The sequence below is a fragment of the Lagopus muta genome, chromosome 4 (assembly GCF_023343835.1).
Source record: "Lagopus muta isolate bLagMut1 chromosome 4, bLagMut1 primary, whole genome shotgun sequence".
Taxonomy (NCBI): Eukaryota; Metazoa; Chordata; class Aves; order Galliformes; family Phasianidae; genus Lagopus; species Lagopus muta.
The window spans coordinates 48,826,913-48,845,660 of record NC_064436.1 but is presented as its reverse complement, the minus strand read 5'-3'; the positions used below and the strand labels follow the sequence as shown (position 1 = coordinate 48,845,660).

The 18,748-nt window shown below is 41.2% G+C and overlaps 1 protein-coding gene across 12 annotated transcripts in view; it reads left to right on the top strand.

Annotated features, from left to right (window-relative positions):
- LIMCH1 (LIM and calponin homology domains 1) overlaps window positions 1–18,748 on the top strand; it is a 166,818-nt gene that overhangs the window by 104,674 nt on the left and 43,396 nt on the right. For 8 of the 12 annotated variants that reach the window (XM_048941432.1, XM_048941431.1, XM_048941433.1 and 5 more), the window contains 6 exons: window positions 4,009–4,204; window positions 8,469–8,718; window positions 9,383–9,649; window positions 14,424–14,714; window positions 15,938–16,192; window positions 17,947–18,291. In XM_048941432.1, the coding sequence (XP_048797389.1) occupies window positions 4,009–4,204; window positions 8,469–8,718; window positions 9,383–9,649; window positions 14,424–14,714; window positions 15,938–16,192; window positions 17,947–18,291 (1,604 nt within the window). The remainder of the gene's footprint in view (window positions 1–4,008; window positions 4,205–8,468; window positions 8,719–9,382; window positions 9,650–14,423; window positions 14,715–15,937; window positions 16,193–17,946; window positions 18,292–18,748) is intronic. The other 4 variants (XM_048941434.1, XM_048941436.1, XM_048941437.1 and 1 more) reach the window with 4 other exon arrangements.

The window sequence follows — 18,748 nt, the reverse complement described above, 5'->3', positions numbered from 1 at the left end:
TAAAGCTGAAGGGTAGAAGGAAGAAATTATGCTTTACAAAGGGCATGGTTATGGTGAACCTGTGTTTTGGCAGACCCTAAATTCTGACTGAAAACATATTTGGTGGCTTATGATGAGCTGAGCTCTGTTGGAAAAGAAAAGTTGCTGTTGCTGTAGAGTGATCTGGGGACTTATGGCTGAGCCGTACAGCATGCCTGCAGCCTTGCTATGGGATACAGCCTCAGCAGTGGTTAGCATTGGCATCCATTTATGCATTTTCTGGGATTGGAAGCAGCAAGCAGCAGACAGCTGGTCCTGATGTTACATATGTTGGACATACAGCTCGTGAAGTAGTGTGCAGGTACCTTCTCTGGTCCTCAGACAGCTTCCTGCCTGCCACTTCCTTCCCATCCCACAGGTTTGGGGACCATGGGAGACTATTTTCACATTGTCATCACCGAACTCTGAACTCCTGCATCTGCACCAGCTGCAGATCCTTGCTCTTGGATTTCAGAGGGCTGGCACTGGGCTGCCCCTGGACAGGAAGAGATATTTGGCTGATTGATATCAGTTTTTACATTTTCTACATTCTAGTGTCAGGAGGCTCTCAGATTGATAACGTCTCTGTTTGTGAGCACAGAGCAATGTGAAGGAAAAGAAACATTTCTCTTTCTCTGTACGGGTTTGTTTTGGTCTTCATTTGAAAGGGCCTTCACTAATCACTCAAGACTTCGCAATACAGGAGCAGTACAACTGAGACTAAGCACAAAAGAAATTGAGCTAACACTTGAGTTGTTTTCTGCTCAGTGCAGGAAGGAGCAGTCCCCACTCCAAAGTTTGTAATCTGGAAGGCAAAACAAAGATAACCATCAAAGCTAAGGCAGAAAAAACGTGCAGGTTGATGGAGTGTTAGTGGAGCGTGGTGCTACAGTTTATCTTTTAATATTTAATCGACAACATGAGGCTCCTTTTTTTCCATGTCATTTTTACTCATCTAACAAATCATCTGAAGGGGCATTTGGTGGGACAAAGGCACAGGACTCCAGAGGAAGAGATCTCAGCAGAGCTCACAGCAGAGTGCCTAGCAAGCAGGGCAGAGCCTGCAGGTTGAAGACAAAGCAAGAGACTGGGACTTGATTTGTTGCAGATGTTGGAACTGGGAGCAGAGCAGAGATCTCATAAAAGCTGAAAGCTACATACTCCTGTAATGTAAAAACAGAGCATTTCACCATCCTGAAAAGTCTGTTCAGCTGGTGCTGGTAATGAGGGTCACTGGCAACTCATATTGAGTTCTGCTCCTGTTCCCCTGCGGTACTCCGTATCAGCTGTCGTGGCCTTTTCTCTTTCTAAATTTGAAGAGGATTTGGTTGTAAAATGGAACATGTTAATCATGCTGTGTAACACTCTGATGTTCTTTATAGCTGAGCTTGAGTGCTGAAAAGACACTTTATCACATTCTCTACAGGCAATTTTTTGCACAGAATTTAATAATTAAATCTACCATAAATTCAGTCTGGTTTGGTTCTTCCACTATAAATCCCCTCTGCTCTCCTTTTTAAATAAGGAAATCAAAAGCCAGCTAGATGTAAGTTGTCTTGGATTAATCTTTTTCTACTTCCCATCCTGAAAAGACTATTCATTTCTAATTTTATTCGTACTGCTCTGTTTTTAATTTCATTAACTATTTGGATATGTGTCTGTTAGTTTTAAACTGGAAATTCCCAATCACAAAACAGTCATAGCTTCTGATTATATTCGGGGGGTGGAATTTCCTGCAGAAATGCATCTTCTATTGGACAGCCACCCTTCTGCTACTGCAAAATGACATGCTATACCGTTGCCATAGTATGGTGACTAGTATGGTGACATACTATGTTTTTAATTCGATAAGGTGAAAAGCAATGAGCTGTTCTGAGCTATCAATCCTGCAGATAACCACTTTCTTTTTCCCATTGACAACATCTGGGAGATGACGTTCGTTCAGGGCAGGACAAGCACCCATTTGTGAGACAGCATTTGGCTGGGAGGGATGTTTGCCAAGGGGAAGGCATAAAGGACGTGTTTGCAGAAGTCTAGGATACCATCGTGGTGCCTGCCTCCTAATTCCTGGTGAGCTGCATGCGGAATTAACATAAACAGGCTTTTGAAAGAAAGGCCTGCAGAACTCATTAGTTCACAATTGGACTGTTTTCAAACTCTGGAAGATAGCAAGCACAGGACGGAGCTTTTTTGCCTGAGTTTAAGTCCTGTGGCTGCTGAGCATTTCTGTGTCACTCAGATACAGTATTTCAGGAAAATGGAAGTGTGCCTGAGGACTGAGAATAGCTGATTGGTATGAAGAGCTGAGGGGATTTAGGGAATTTGGATTTTAAAAGGATTTTGGATCATGTCACAAACAGGGTTTGATAGGATTTCTAGTTTTGTTCTTGGGTCTGTGTAACCCATGCAGATTTCTAGGAGACAAATCTTTGTTGTCTGGCATTTCTGGCAGTACTTTAACCCATGTGCTAGGCAGGAGTGGGGAAGGAAATGACATAGGGTTCAATTACTACTTTGTTAGATATGTTTTTATTTTAGAACATATTTTAATTTTGTTTGCAATGAGGTTACTCACTGATGTTATCACAGGTTAGCTTGGTCTTAGGTGTCTGCTGCTGTCCTTAACATGGTATTTTGGCAGCATAATAGTGATAATAGGCATTCATTGAGCTTTCTTCCTGAGAAGTCTGCAGGATGGTGAGTCTGCTTTCTGCAGTCCTCGAGCCTCCTGTTTGTGTGTTCCTGCAGTGCTCTCCTCCTGTAGTCACTTCTCCAGCAAATGTGCTTTGTCACAGGGGTGCCAGAGCACATGGGGATGTTTGAGGCTGATCTCGTCATTGGTTGTGCCAATGATGGGTAATGCCCGGGCAGTCAGGGCTGGTGGGAGCTGAACTGAACGTAGCTTTTGTGCTCCAGTGAGTGGTGACCAGGGGGTGCTTCTTAATTAGGAATTAATATTCAAGTGCTTCTGGAAGGAAAAAGAAAAACAACAAAAAAAGCACATTCCAACCTCCTTGGGTCACAAAATGTCAGTCTGATAATGGCACCCACATTTTTGACTTTGCTTACTGTCGAGGGAAAAAAAAAAAACAGGTTTATCTTTGAATAAAAGTTATTTTTGTTTTTCTCCGCCCGTGCTATTGTAATTAATGTTAAGACACTCTCTAAAACAAGGGATTTATTATAATACAGGGGTGAGGATGGCTTCTATTGACCTTTTCCCTCTGCTGGAGTTTCAGTGTTTTAGTATGTGCTGCTTGCACTGGAAAGAATTTATAATCACAGGGCTGTCAAAGACAACCATTGTTCTCACTGCTCTGAACATGTGGGTCAGCTACAAGCGCTTTCATATCCCCCAGAGCCAGGAGCTGGCAAAGAGTAAAGAGCACAACTGAATTCTTCTGAGGCATCAGGAAAAGCATTTTGCATATTTTTCATTGCTGATTGCTTCAGAAAGACATCCCTCTTTCATAACAGGAATTTCTCTTCAAGGTAGAGGGAGGCTGGGGCACACTGCTTCATTATTTTGCTGAGCTGAAGCAGCAACAACAAATGCTGTCTGCTGGTGTCCCAGCCAGATACAATAGATAGCCAAGGGGAGGGGGAATCCTTTGCAAAGCAACAGACTTAAACCTGATGCAGGCATGATGTTAGAATTGTAGTACTTTTGTTGCTGCTATGGACTATGAACGACAAGTCACGTTTCAGGTTTCTCTTGGTTTTGATCACTTTATTGACTTGGTTGTTGCAACTTTTTCACAGCTTATAGATCTAATCTAATATGCATACTTGGCTGTTAATTAGCATAAAATTGGGTTTATTGCAAGCTTGCACTTCTGTTTTGAAGGGGAAAGGGGACAGAAAGCAAGGAAATCTTTTTCAGGTGAAGAGGTTTTTATTTGGAAGATGCTGCGTTATCTGATGTGTAATGAGTCTCATTGGTATGTCAGTGGCTTCTTTCTGAAGAGGTACCTACTGTACTTCATTTAGGAAACAGAGGATATTGAGAGCCCAAAGCGCAGCATTCGCGACAGCGGCTACATAGACTGCTGGGACTCGGAGCGCAGTGATTCCCTCTCCCCCCCGCGCCACGGCAGAGATGATTCCTTTGACAGTCTGGACTCCTTTGGCTCCCGCTCACAGCAGACACCATCCCCAGATGTAGTGCTCAGGGGAAGCAGTGATGGTGAGTACTTGTCGCCACGAGGCATGCGTTGTCTCTGGAGTAAATGTGCCTTTCAGAAGCTGGGCACGGCGTCTGAATTGCACTAATCCTGCAGGAGAGCTTCACTGTGAATGCTGATTTGTGCTCCCCGAGGTTCAGATGACTTTGCCAACAGCTAACTTGAAGTCTGCCTCAATTTGGATAGCAGAGTTTTGGAAAATGAGTTACATCATTGCAGTGTAATTTTATTATTGGGATAGTGCTTTTCTGGGTTATGGTGTAAGAGGATGTTATGCAGACTCATTTTAACTTTTAAGCTAGGCTGGAGCAAGAAATAAAAGTGCAGGAACAGGGGAAATATTGAAGCGAATAAAATGTTGCCTAAATAAACCCTAGACAGATAAATGACCTAGAAATATCTTGGAAATGTCTGATACTTGTCTGAGCTTTGAAGTCTGATATAAAACATGCCACCAAGTGCCATGTGAGCTTTCATGATATTTAGAAAACTGGGCAACTGAACAGCTCCCAGCATCAGAGCTGTGGCCATATCTGTACCCCTTTGAGTCCAGCTCTTGCTTGGCAGATGGTATGCTGCTTCTCCATCTTTCTTGTTTGATTCCCAGATGCTTCCTGAGGCTTGCAAATACAGCATGCAATGTGGGGAAGGGTATTGTAGAGGCAGGTGTAGAGCATGCACTCAAGTTGCCTGCGTTGAGCAGGATTCTAGGTCAGAACAAAGGACGCTTGATTCAGACTCCATCTGCTTGATTGCATTCATGGTGAACGAATGAGTAAGTTGAACATCATCAGATGAAGTTATATTCAATGCATGAATCACTTCTCCTTAGTAATGTTATTAATTTAATAAAAAAGGAAGGTCAAAAAGATATTTTGGTAGGAACCAGATGTTCATACTGCTTTTGGCAGCGTGAAGGAAACTGGTGCTAATCATAACCGGATGCCTGAGAGATTTCCTGAGGTGATGGGGAACTCCTTAAAACCGAAAAGTTGGCAGGGAGAGCCAGTAACACAGATGGGTTGTAAAGGAGCTATGGGGAAAGTATGGTTACATTCTGCTGCTCAGCTGTTTTGAGTGGCATGTGTTATGTGACTGTTGCTGGACAGCCATCCAGAACCAGCCACTGGGACTGATGGCTTGAAAAAGCCTGTGACCCCTCAGACACAGAACTGAATTCAGTCTCCATGTTAGAAACCATTTTTCTGCCTTCCTAAACAAAAGTGTGTTGTTGGCAAATAGGAGCACCTTGCTTGTCCTAATTGAGATGCGTTGCTTCCTTCTGACTTCTTCCCTGCCTGTTGGGAGCTGCTGGGCAGCCTGTTACACCCCTCCTGAAACTGCTTCCAATGAACTTCTGCTGTGTTAGCAGATTTTTGTAAGGTTTTTTGGTTGCTTGTTGCTGTAGCTAAGACATACTGTCTTGTCACATTCTTGAGTCCATAACAATCACAAGATAAGATGCAAGCATACAAAGCTTGTTCTTAAAAATTCATCTTTAACCATCTCCAGACTGGGGGTGCATGCAGATGTAGCATGCATGTGTATGGCTTACTGTGAAGACTCTTTCTAATGCATCCCATTTTCCCTACTTGCTGCTGCCATGACTTCACAGCTGTCTCTTCCAAGAGTTGCAGCTGAGGTGTCGCTTGGCTGACCTCTTTTCTATCTAACCTCTCCCTTGCAGCCCCAACAGGCCAGTGTTTCACTCAGCTGCATATGTTTGTTGATATATGCAAAGCTGGAGGGAGGAAAAGATACTCTTCACTTTGTTTTTCGCAGATAGGATCTTTATAAACCTAAGAATAGGAAGTAAAATGAAATTATGATACCTTGTACTCCTAGAAAAAAAATGGATGGAGATCATGTAAGTGATTGTAAAGCAGTGATGACTTAAGCTAGAAGCGTTAAGTAGGACTACCTTCCCTGTTGCCTTGTGATCAGCATCTCTGTTCAGGTACTGCTCTGGTGTCCTGCGTGGCCTCTGTCACTTGGCAAAAAGAAACAAGACTAGTGACAGAGCAGAACAGTGTGTTAAAATCAGTAGAACTGCAGTCTGACCTGCTCCAGAGTCACTGATGTATCCAGGAGCATATAAATCTTTTGCGTGGCTGGCAGTTGTGCACAGTGCCTTTTATGAACTCATGTACGTCCCTTGACACACTGTTGTGTGCAAATCTGTAGTATATAGCTGCTTGTTATGGGTTGTGGAAACTGGCTGCTTCTTCTGCTTGGAAATGCAGAAGAACAAAATTAATGTTATAAATGTAAAGCACAGCTGCATCTTCTACTGAGTGCTCTGGCTTAAAGTGATGATTTTTTTTTTTTTTAATCTCAGCTGAAAATAATTTTATGAGTAAAAGATGAATAATTAAATAAGCTGCTTTCCTTTGAAGTACCAAGCGTGGATATGCTTGTAGGCACACAGCTAATGAGGAAGAGGAATCTCTTTTTATTTGTCTGCTACTGTGATTATCTATTCCAGCATTTCTGTCCACTTCTTCAAGACTAGTTTTCATGCAATACAAAAATAAACACCAAAAGGAAGAGTAAACAGAATAGCAAATAATGTGAAGGGATCTTCTCACCTACTTTGAGGTCCTCTATGGCCCTGCTTAATCTAATGGTATTACAGCTCTTCAAATCTTTGCTGCCCTCAGACGTTTGTGATTTTGTGGCTGTCTCCAATTTCTGCTTAGACATAGGCAGAGGCTGCCAATCACAGTGCTAGCTGTCATATGCTCTTAACCAAAACTGTCCAAGCAAAACCTTTCTGACAAAAAGTACATTGTGAATTTTGTCTTTCTAGTTGATTTCCATTGTGTCGTCTTGTCTTGTTTTACTGTTCCCTTTCCTTCTTCATCTCTCTCCATGCAAACACTGAATCATGAAATCTGCTGTAAAAGCTCTTTGCAAATAACATTCCTGCCATATTTAGACCTCTATTCCTTCACCCTGCTTTGAATTACATGCAAGCTACTTGTGATTTTTATGACTTCATTGTTTTCAGTTTTTCATGAGGTAGCTCAGTGAATTAGCTAGTAATTTATTAGCACAGTGAATTAGCAAGAGGACACAGTCTGGGTGGCTTCCCCCTCTCCCCAGGCAGGGAGAACAGCTATTGCGTATGCTAGTGTTGCCAAGGGGCCAAGTGCCAGAGAGCCAGCGCTCCAAAGCTGGGAGAACATTTGAATGCTGGTGGGAGAATTGGCTGTGTGTTTCACTCACTTTTAGTCTTCAAATGAGGGCCTCTGATGAAGTTGCACTTCTGGGAGAGAACTATTTGTACGGCTTGTTTGTGAATTACTTTAAAAGGCTCATGATTGTGCAGGGAATCTAGTGACTGTCCACAAAGTACTTCCCAAAATGGCTGTGAGGGCAGTTCCACTGGAAATGCTCTTTAACATATTTGCCCTACCCTTGGGGAGTTCTATTTGCAACTGTATTTTCAACCTGAAAAACCATTTTCCTCACCTTTGTGAATACAGTTTTTAAGTGGGTTGTGAATATCGGGAAGCTTACTTCATTTGTACAAAATAATCTCTGAGTTCTGTTCATCTCCCATCTTATTCTCTGCAACTCTCTATTTTTCTCTTACCTGTTTTCCTTGTCAACAAGTATTATTCAGTCTTCGCAGTGCTGCTCTAACCCACAAACTCTACAGCTTTTCCTTTTACATCTGAGGATGAAGTCTCTCTGTTTTTGCACTGGACTGACTAACCAGGTGAGACTGGAGACAGACCACCTGAGTCTTCTGATCTGTAGCAGCTGATGCTTATTCTAAAATTTTGATCTAGGATGATGCTGTGCGCATTTAAAGTGCAGTTAATACATGTCTGCAGAAACATCCACAGATCCCTGCCATTGTGGTGATGCAGGGTGTTTGAGCTTGGGATACGGAATTGTAAGTCTAGATTCAAGAGAGTGAACCAGGTCAGGTGTACCCATACGTGCTGCCAGGAGTCAGTTGGACATAAGTCAGGTAAGCTGCTCTAAGCGTCCTGTGTGAGTAACAGATCTGGACTAATGTGACCCAGAGTAAGTTGGAATATCCTGCATGGTGACCTGTGGCTGAAGTTTTTCAGGGGTATGTAGGTACTGCAGCTTCTACCTTCACTAGCTGATTTTAAAATATGAACACAGATAAAAAGAACTTCAATTATTGGTGCTCACATTCTGTCATTTTTTTTTGTTGACATCTCCTCTGATTTATGATTTTTAAAAACCTGGATGGAAAAGAATGATTATTTTCTCCTTCCTCACTAGGGAGAGGAAGTGACTCAGAATCTGACCTGCCACACAGAAAGATGCCAGATGTGAAAAAAGATGATATGTTGGCGAGGCGGACCTCACACGGTGAACCTAAATCAGCTGTGCCTTTTAACCAGTACCTCCCAAACAAGAGCAATCAGACTTTCTATGTACCTGCTCCACTTCGGAAAAAGAAAGCTGAACGAGAAGAGTATCGAAAGAGCTGGAGCACTGCAACTTCACCACTTGGAGACAGACCTTTCAGGTAAGACTGGCTTGTTCAACTTCTCCCTTCCTTGGTGATGATGCTTTAACCCTTAGCCAGTTTGTTGCCTTTTCACAAGATATGTGACGTGCCTTGCACTGTAATAAATCTCTTGCTGAGATGGTACTGATAAATTGTAGCAATTAGTGAAGACGGTAGAAAAGCAAAGAGTGAAAAATCCTTGTCTCGATGTCAATATTTTACTATACGATGTACTGTATAACTTGTGTTTGACAAGATATTGTTTACAGTGAATATCATGATTGTGATCTCAAACTCAAGGCTGGATGAAAATATTGTGGATAACCTGTTTCAGTTCTCAAGACAGTTGCTCAATACCAGATGATACTGATAAGTAATATTTGATGTATCTAATCAAAATAAGTAATGTTCGTGCTGTGGGTTTTTTTTTAATTGATTTGTTTGTTGTATCTTAAACATTGATATGGTTTATGTAACTGTGACTGTATGCTTCTGCCTGCTGTTTTTGTCAACTTATATTTCACTTCTGATTAGGCCGTAGAGCAACTTCTGGTAAAGAGCATTATCATCTTCCTGCCTCATTCATCAGAATATTGTTTGATTTCTTGATAGAAACTGAATTTGCTAATCTATGTACCAGGCACAACATGCATTAAACTACCTTGTATGTATAATTCATTAGCAAACCTGAAACCATAGAAGAAGAACAAAGTGAAACATCAGGACTGTGTGAAAAGCAGAAAATGGGCTCCATGGCTCCTGAGGAAAGCCCTGTTAAAATACAAGCAGATTTGAATCAAAATGAAGCAAATTCCATAGACCAGTCTCCTTCATGTAGTGTAAAAGAAACAACATCACTCAAGGGAAAAGATGAAGCAGAAATCAGAAAGTTAAGAAGACTTGAACAAGCTGGCATTAAGGTCATGTCAGCTGCCCAGCGCTATAGCAGGTTAGCCCAACAGTGTGGGAATTTGTGCACGCTTCACATTTTTAGGATTGGCTGTAGTGTGGGCTTCCTCAATCCATTGCAGTTTCACTTCTCCTAACAAAAATCCAGCGTGCTAAGCACTCACAGTGGCTAGCCTTTTAGTGAAGGTGTTGGTATGGAAAAGCTTGTGATGTGGCAGTAGTGCATTGGAGAGTTGTTTGATGCTAACTGTGTTTGTGTTGAGTGGTTGAATTATGTTACAGCGTAATGTAAACAAACACCAAGGAAACTGCTACACAAACTACTTGTCACTTTCTACTTGATGCTTTCTTGCATTTAATTAAAAAAACAAACATGTAAATGTATATTGAAAATGCTTTCCTTGGGCAGAAGTTTCATAGACATACTTGCTGGCAATGCAATGTTTTAGTTTACTGACTCATACTTCTAATGTGGTTAATATTTTTAGCTGTGTTAATAAATGTTGCATTTATTTTTAAAGGCAGGAACTGTAAAAGTACAGTGCTTGTTAATACATGTTAAAGCATGGACGCATAGTTCAGCAATCATGATTTGACTGGCTTTGGCATAGAGTATCAGTAGTTATTCACTTATTACCTGCATTATTTATTTTTGGATGTAGTTCAATTTGGTTGTTTCCTGTTCTTTAAACTGAATAGCTGAACGATGGCTAGGCTCACTGCCCATGCCTTTTCATGATCTGATGTCAAATCCTCATGGGGATGGCCTGCATAAACAGAGTTTTAGCATGTCCAAGGGCTATGCTCTAACAAATGATGAAAATGATTTAGCTAAAGGATGAGTATCCAAGTGTCCTCCCATCTGAAACATTTTCTTTCGAATTGTTGAGGAAAATCTTCATCACATTTCTATTCTGATAGAGGCAATTTCCTGAGATCCAAACTGGTGAAACATGGGGTGAAACCCTGACAGTGAGTAGTTTAGCAGATGCTGGTATACAATCTGGGCTTTGGAGTGTAGCAGTAGTTGAAAGTACAGCTCATAAGTTATACAGCTTGTTTGTAGATACAATTAAGCTTGTCTGCAGCCTTATGCATGTCACATAGTCATACATCCTTTTCTTTGGTCACTTAGAAGCTGTCAAGAGCCAGTATTTGCATGTGGTTGTGGTCTACTACTTACAAAGACAAATACTAATAAGGAGTAAGTGTAAATTATAAATTAGTCCCTCACTAAATTATAAATTAGTGGCTCAGTTAGTGTGCCAGTTGATGTGAAATCTATAAACCAGTAGACTTCTAAGTCCAAGTCTGTGTTGTTCAAGGTGATCTGTAGCATTAGCTCATGTTTAGCAGTTCTGCACACAGCAAAAAGCACTATTTACATTTGCATCAGGAGGATGTGCGCCATATTAGTTGAGAACCCCTTTTCCAACCCTGCATTTGATCCTCTTTCTTCTTCTCCAAGTAAGAAGTGCATGTATGCAAATGTTTGGGTCTCTTTGGCATAGAATTGATCTCTTTCTTTGGACAGTCCATTGTTCTGTCTCCATTGAAGGAAGAAAGAGCAGGTATAACAAGCATGTTCTCAGGAAAAGCAAATCCTGGAATTCGGCAGCTTGGAGAAGGAGGAGCCACTGGTTTTCTACCCAAGCCGAGAGTCAAGAGCAGAGCTTGGCAGCCCAGGCTTCACTGTAGTGAAGTAGAAGCCTGTTCCTGGGGGCTGTAGAAAACGTACTGGAGAGGGACAGAGGTTTGGAAAGAGCAAGGATATGTTTGTGAAAATGGAAGACTAACAAGTGAGGGAAAGGGAAGAATTGAGTGGTGATACTTGAGGACGCAGCAGAGGGTTTGATCACCTTTCTTAACGTCTCATTCTTATTCCCTCTTCTTTGAACTGCACAATTTCTATCTTTTTGGCATCAAATTCAAATTTCTGTGCACTAAGGGCACCGAATAGTTCTCTGTCTCTCTTAATTTTATGCTGTGACCTTTTCCTTTTGCTCTTCCAACATCTTTCTACAATGTCAGCTTCTCTTTTTTTCACTTGAGGTGCTCAGTTGTTTTCCACTTGTTCTGAGTTGTTTATAGGCATTTTCCTCTCAACTTTTTGACTTCTAGATGACACCGGCTGTGACTTTGTGTTCTAGGAGCCATCTAATTGTTCCCTAAGCTGAAACTCAGCGGGGATGTTGCTGGGTTCAGCACAGGAAGAACTTTAACTTTAACTTGTATGCAAATACATTGTTTGCTCAGAATCTAAGTACTTATCTCCATTTCTGTAGCACTTTGTAGGAAAGGACTCAATCGACAAATGCATGCCAAAAGGCATTCATCCTTCCCAAAGGAGTGAATCATCTCTTTATAACACAATGTTTTGTTGCCATATGATCCTCCATGCTTGGCTGTGGATCTGTCTCTTATTTACACTATTGTATCTGAAACATACGGATCAGATTCAGAGACTCCCTAAAAAGAGGAGAACTTATAGATGACGGAGAAGGGGAGGGAAGGAGAGAAACGTGAACAAAATCAAGAGTTTTTGACACATTCTTTGCAAAAGGAATGTGGACTCTAATTTTGATGGTGCATAAGCATGCAAAAGCCTCTCATTATTCCGACATGCAATACAAGTATCCACAAGCCTATATGGGACCCTGTTCCATGGAGCACAAACACCCAGGGAAGTAGCTGCAGGTAGCAGCTGCTGTATCAGCATGGACCATGTGGTGCTCCTGTGAGGGCTGGAGCTGGGTGCGCAAGCACAACTGGCCAATCTGTAGTGAATTCTGACCCACTGCAGGCTTCACAACTACACTCTGCTTTCTTTATTGCAAGTTGACCCTTAAAGGTACTTCTGGAACTGTCACACACTGATTCAGGAGACCCAAAAATGTCACAGCTTATCTCTGACTCCAGTAAAAACAAAATGTAAATGAATGGAAAATATTATTAACCTAGAAACTATTGTGGAAGTCTAGTTACGTAGGAAAAGCTGTAAGTTGTTCAGCTACTCGTTACAGTGACTCACAGTTGTTATTTTTTGCAAATTTTAAGTCCCAATTTGTTGGTTGCTAAAAACACTAAAAGTGGCTAAAAATGCTCTGTAGAATTGGTGGACATGAGACTGGAAAAATCCATTTGTTTTTTACTAAAGAATCACTTGGTTACACTTAATCTTAGAAACTAAAAGCATGAAGGAATGCCCTCAACCTACCTACACAAATAATCATTCATCTTCAGATCTTCACTTAAGAAGTAAATGTAAACGTGATTTAATGGAGTACTATGTGATTTTACACGTCTTGTGTGTCTGGAGTTCTGAAAATTGTTTCCAAATTGTTAGTTTTGAAAAGGAAGGGTAGTGGAACAACTAGTAAAGTCCAATGGAAGATTCATCAATTTAATCATATTCCCTGGCTTACTTGGCAGAACAAGTCCAAGTGCATATAACTGGTACTTGTTCTCTTTTGTGCCTAAAACTTTCAAAAGAACAGTTCATCTACCTTAGATTAGTGTATTTTCTGTAAAGCTTTCATAGTGGGTGAACCAAATTTCATAGGCAACCATAACTTGAAAAGCAAACTTTTTTTTTTTTTTTTTGTAACTATTATTTAAGCCTCTTTCCCCAGTGGTCAGTTTGTACTTCCAGTATTGCAAGTGTGCAAAACAAAGTGAATTTGAGCACATTACAGCAGTGTATTGGTAACTCATTATTTAGGATTGAGTGACATACCTGTTCAGCTGTGAAATTTGAACATGAAGATGACCTTGTAGGCCTCTTCATTTTTGTGTTTGCTGAGACAACATCCAAAGTAAACTACTGACCATGGTTTACAGGGGAAAAAAAGTAGAAGATATAGTTGTGAATGGAAGCCAAGGGATTGGACAGTACTTGAGTATGGAGGGTTGGAAATCTGGAGCAAGAGTTGAGATATTTGCAAACTACCAAATAGCTTTGTGGAATATTCTAATTCTTGAAATTGGAGAAATATTCGAAATATCAGTGATTACAATTTTGGTTTCAGACAGGAGAGTCATCTAGCTCTTGCCATCTGTCTCTTCAGTTAAGAACATTGACTGCTACAAGTTACAATAAGCTTAGTCTTTCTAGGCACCAGCTGTCAAGGGTATTTGTGGTAATCTTCAGTAGCAACAAGGTAGTGGTGTAATTTCTGAGCAAGGCAGATGGCCCTGTGCTCCAGAATAATGTTATCGCTAGCACACTGAACACCCTATTGTATATCAGCATGGGAGCTGAGGGCTTATTTGGGGGGGGGCAGGGGAGGGTGGTTAGAAGAAGAATAATGTGTGGATGTGTATGAGAAGAAAAAGCAGTTAGCAATATATGGGCATGCAGCCTCAGAGATTACTCAGATCTTAAAAATAAAATAGTTAATAAATAAGCTGAGCCTAAGTTCCAAAACCTGGTATTTCAGGATTCAGCAGTGTTAGCTGGGAATCGGATATTTGCATTGAATCTTTTTTGCTTTGAGGTGTTTGAGAAGTTTAATAATGCCATTCACAGTACTGCATTCAGTGCATCTTGTATGGTAAACTAGTTCTTACTGTTTCTTCTAGCTATAGCTAAAATAAGTAAAGGTCCAACATGGCTGATTTTCTGTGTGAAGTCCTTGTAGATTTGTAACCTGTAAATGATTCACTTTATTTATAACAAGTCTCTGCCAAGTCTAACAGCAGCTTGAAGTGCATTTGATTAACTGTGCTTGTGTTATGACCTGGAGATGCCTGTTGCCACTCCCCTCTCCTTCCCTGGTGCACCAGGAGCTTTCTTTAATTTTGATCTGTGTCAGTAAAAAGCAAACAAGTGAAGACAACGGAAGCACCCCCGACATCATCCTTCGCAGGGAAAACCCTTTCATGACACGTTATCAAGGGAAGGATTCTGGTTCAGAAGATGAAGCAGCAAGCAAAGTTCCTGATTTAGAAAAGGATGACTTTGCCACTCGGAGAGCCAGGATGAATCAACCCAAACACGTAGTTCCATTTAACTCCTTTATAATTGGACCCTATACACAGAAAGATAAAAGTAAACTGGAAGACAATAAAAAGCCGTTGAAGGTGGAAAAGCAGGAACGTGCAAGGTGTGCATTCATGTTCTTTCTATTACAATGCTTAATTTCACAATGCATGTCACTGGGTAGGGCTTAGAGCTGTCTTGTCTACAAAAAACTTCAGGGTAAACTGACACAAATGCTTTATCAAAAAATGATCAGGAAATAGATATAGCTTACCTACTGTAGCTTTCTGTCAGAGTATCAATACCAGGAGAGCTTAACCTGAGGCAGCTTATGAGTGTGACTAGTGTAAAATAGAAGATATGCTTTGTGTGCCAGTGCCATCTTTTGCTGAACATTTTAGAATCATGCTTTTGAATGCAAGTTTTTCATCTAATGCTTTTTTTTTTTTTTTTTTTTTTTTTTTTTTTTTTTTTAATACTCTGCATAAATCATGGGCTCAGATAAGTCTTAATGCACTGAATACCTGTACCTGCTACACAGACTGAACTGTCACATATAAACCTGGTATTTCTTTTATGGTAATGCTTTTGTAAACGAAGCACGGCTTAAAGGTTTCAGCCTAGAAAATCTCTTCTTTCTTCAGATCAGTGATACTAACCTTTATTAAGTTGCTGTATATAAGTATCTGCGAGGCACCCATTTTTCAGGAAACAAGTATTTTGATTATTTGTGCAAAGAGAAACGATCCTAGATAAAACCACTATATACACATTGCATGGGGACCTTGATTGTCATAACTAATGCATTCCAAAAATTCTTTTAATATCTAGTAGCTCTTTTCAGTTATGCAAAATCTGTCTCTTGGTTTCTGGTTTGATTATATTAACATTTTTCAATGAGTGGTTTGGCAGGGCATCTGAAGAACTCACAACTACATTTTAGTATTCTAATGTTATTGACATGACTCTAAGATCAAAGAAATTCTCTAGTATGTTTGCAGGCAAAACTTGAATTCAGTTTGCTAATAATATGCAAATGACATATTTGTAACAATTCAAGAGAAGGCTTATTACAGAAATGCTTAATACAGTAATAACTCCAAGATTTCTGTTGCTTGATCTAGAAACAGAAGTCGTGCAATGAAGTGATCTCAGTGGTACATGAGCAGAGCAGTGTAGATGAAGTCACTGCATGTTGAAACTCTTATGTTTACTTCCTAAGCTAAATGTAAAGATAATCTGCTATAAATTTTTTCTTCTTGTGCTTTGAACCTCTTCTATTGATACTGACTTATCATTGCTCCTTCACAATGTCTTTTCTTGCTGAAATGGAACGTGTTAAATTAGAGAAAGCCAAGTGCACATGGCATCAGCAAGACAAACAGTGACATGCAAAGAGAACCCACCTCTGCAGACTGAGAAGAATAAGTCAGAGGAGGAAGAACAGGTGAAAGTAGTTGATGCTGAGAGAGATGATTTGGCTAAACGGAAATCTCAGTGTGTCTTTCCTCAGCTACAAGAAGATACGATTTTTGTGAATGCCTCTATAACAAAAGCAGATCTGGAGACATGGAAAAGATTGAAACTGTCAGGAGAGCCCAGGTATAGTTTGTCCCTGTGGACGGCTAGTGGCACTGTAGGATGAACACTGCATGTTCGTTTTGTCATGGTCTGTTTGTGTGCATTTGTGTTTTTAACCTTGAAGAATGCCTTGATGACAACCAGTCTTCACCTATTAAAATTTTCATGAGGCATCCAAAAATCCTTGTAGGAGTGCTATCTATCATGAAACAGAAACATGTCCATTATTTAGAAAATTACAGTAGTTCCCCATTGAGCTTTGCTCTTAACGTCATCTCAGCAAAGTTTTCATTTTGTCTTGAGAATCAGTCTGCTCTGAAGCTGCTGTAATCTGAACAGCACAAAGGTTCACATGGCACTGCTAAGTCAGTAGCCTGATGGTGCTGCTAACAGAGCTGTCTGCAGAACATGGGGCATTGTACCTTGGGAGAACTAACTGAGAATCACAGAATCATTAAGGTTGGAAAAGACCTCTAGGATCATCTAGTCCAACCATCTACCCACCATCAATATTGTAAACCATTTCCCTGGGTGCCACATCTACCTTTTCTTAGGTAGATGTGACTCCAGGGATGGGGACTTTACCACCTGCCTGGGCTGTCTGTTCCAATGCTTCACCACTTTTTCTGAAAAGGAATGTTTCCTAATATCCAAATGGAACTTCCCCTGACACAACTTGAGGCCATTCTCTCTCATCCTGTTGCTGTTACCAAGGAGAAGAGGCTCACCCCTACATCACAACCTCCTTTCAAGCAGTTGTAGAGAACCTCCTCCAGATCAAACAATGCCAGTTCCCTCAGCCGCTTCTCCAGACCCTTCACCAGCTTTGTGTCCTTTTCTGGGCACTCTCCAGAGCCTCAATGTCTTTACTGTATTGAGAGGCCCCAGACTGATCAGCATCTCTTTGTATTAATATGTCTGTACTGCATTTGAGACCTGAGCTAATGTATCTGCATGACATCTTACTGTAAAGCAAGATGCTGAGTAAATATGCCATTGTTATTTGTCACTGCAACAGTGGCTGCAGGAGCCTTGTCATATGGCATCAACATGCTTATATCACAAGCTAAGGCTCCACAAAGGGAACTGGTAAAAAGTGGTTATTCTAAGCTATTTCCCTGCGGAGATGGACCATAATGTATGCAGGTGATCTGTGACTTCAGGAGGAAAGGGTAACAACTCTTGGGCTTCCTGTTTAGGCGCATGCCATTTTCCAATTAAAGGTAGCCATCTGTTCAGGCATTCTGTTAACAATGTGAGTACTGTATGTAATTCTAGCTCTATTACAAACCACCAAAAATCAACCATTCTCTCATCTCAAAGATATTAGTAATCTCTCCATTACATTTGAGGTCAATTATTAAATTATTATTCAAATCAAGATTCAGTTCCCCCTTCTCAAGATGGGTGAATTGCCCTTTGTGATGCTCTTGTGCCACTGGCACCCCTGCATGACAGATGGGGTGCACTGGTGCTGCCGTCCCAGGTCTGTGTGGACTGATAAGGGAGCTAAAGCTTTATCAGGACAAAGTCCCTGTTTTTGAGTGGGCCATGGCTATCTTCCTTCCCCTAAGCAAGGGCTTTCATTAATGTAACCCTGGAGTTTTCCCAACAGGTCCATGGACTTTATCTATCAGATCACAGTGTGCTACACCTCTTTTTATCTGTGTCCTTGAATTTTTAAAAAAGACCCCTTTAAAAGCTTAGGGGCATTTAATTTGCTTTAGTCTGGGGTCTCATTTGGGATGAATTCTCTTATTCCTCATTCTGACTAGTGAAGAAGATTGCAAATGTCCCAGTGACACTCCACCAGCAGCTGAAGTCACAGTGGAAGCAGCAGTCCAGGATGATTTTGCTGTCCGCAAAGCCAGAGCAAACAGAAAGGCTGGTAGCCTCAAGCAGAAGTTTGTGCATTTTGGGCCGGTAACTGAGATTGATCAGCAGAAGTGGGACAAGCTCAGCATCGGCAGAGCTTCACGCAGGTGTGAATCAGAAGAAGAAAGCGGGAAAGACAGAGTGAAGGTTCACTCGGATGTTGAAAGCTCTCTTCCAACCACTTCTGGCAGTCTCCAGTTTGCTGAGCACAGTGATGCAGTATCTAAGCCACAGAATGAGCCCAGGTATTTGGTGTGGCTTAGGATGCACTGCTGAGCTGGAATCTGGACCTGTTCCCGCAGGAGGCTGGGCTGCATGGGGGTGGCACATGCCTAGGAGCTGCTTGCACGCACAGCCCTGTTCAGAAGGCATCTGATGCTTTCCCAGCATCATAACATGTTTGGTGTTATGGAAAACAATGCTGTGCATATGCCTTCCAAGCATTTACCTCGACAGCTCTGGCTAGTGGTGAAATCGCTGGTATCTCAGAAGCTGAGCTATCTTTAAAGCTTTCTGCCTCATGATCTTCAGCAGTATTTCTCTGTCTGCTTTCACTGCATTAGGAATTTGTTGCTCAGCTTTCTGGCCTCACTGCTGTTCAGAAAATGCTTTCTTCAGTCCTAATGGATTTACTCTCTTTTTGAAGATGTAGTGCTGTGAAACTAAGGTGTATTTGTGCTCTGTGTTTCTGGCATTTATCTG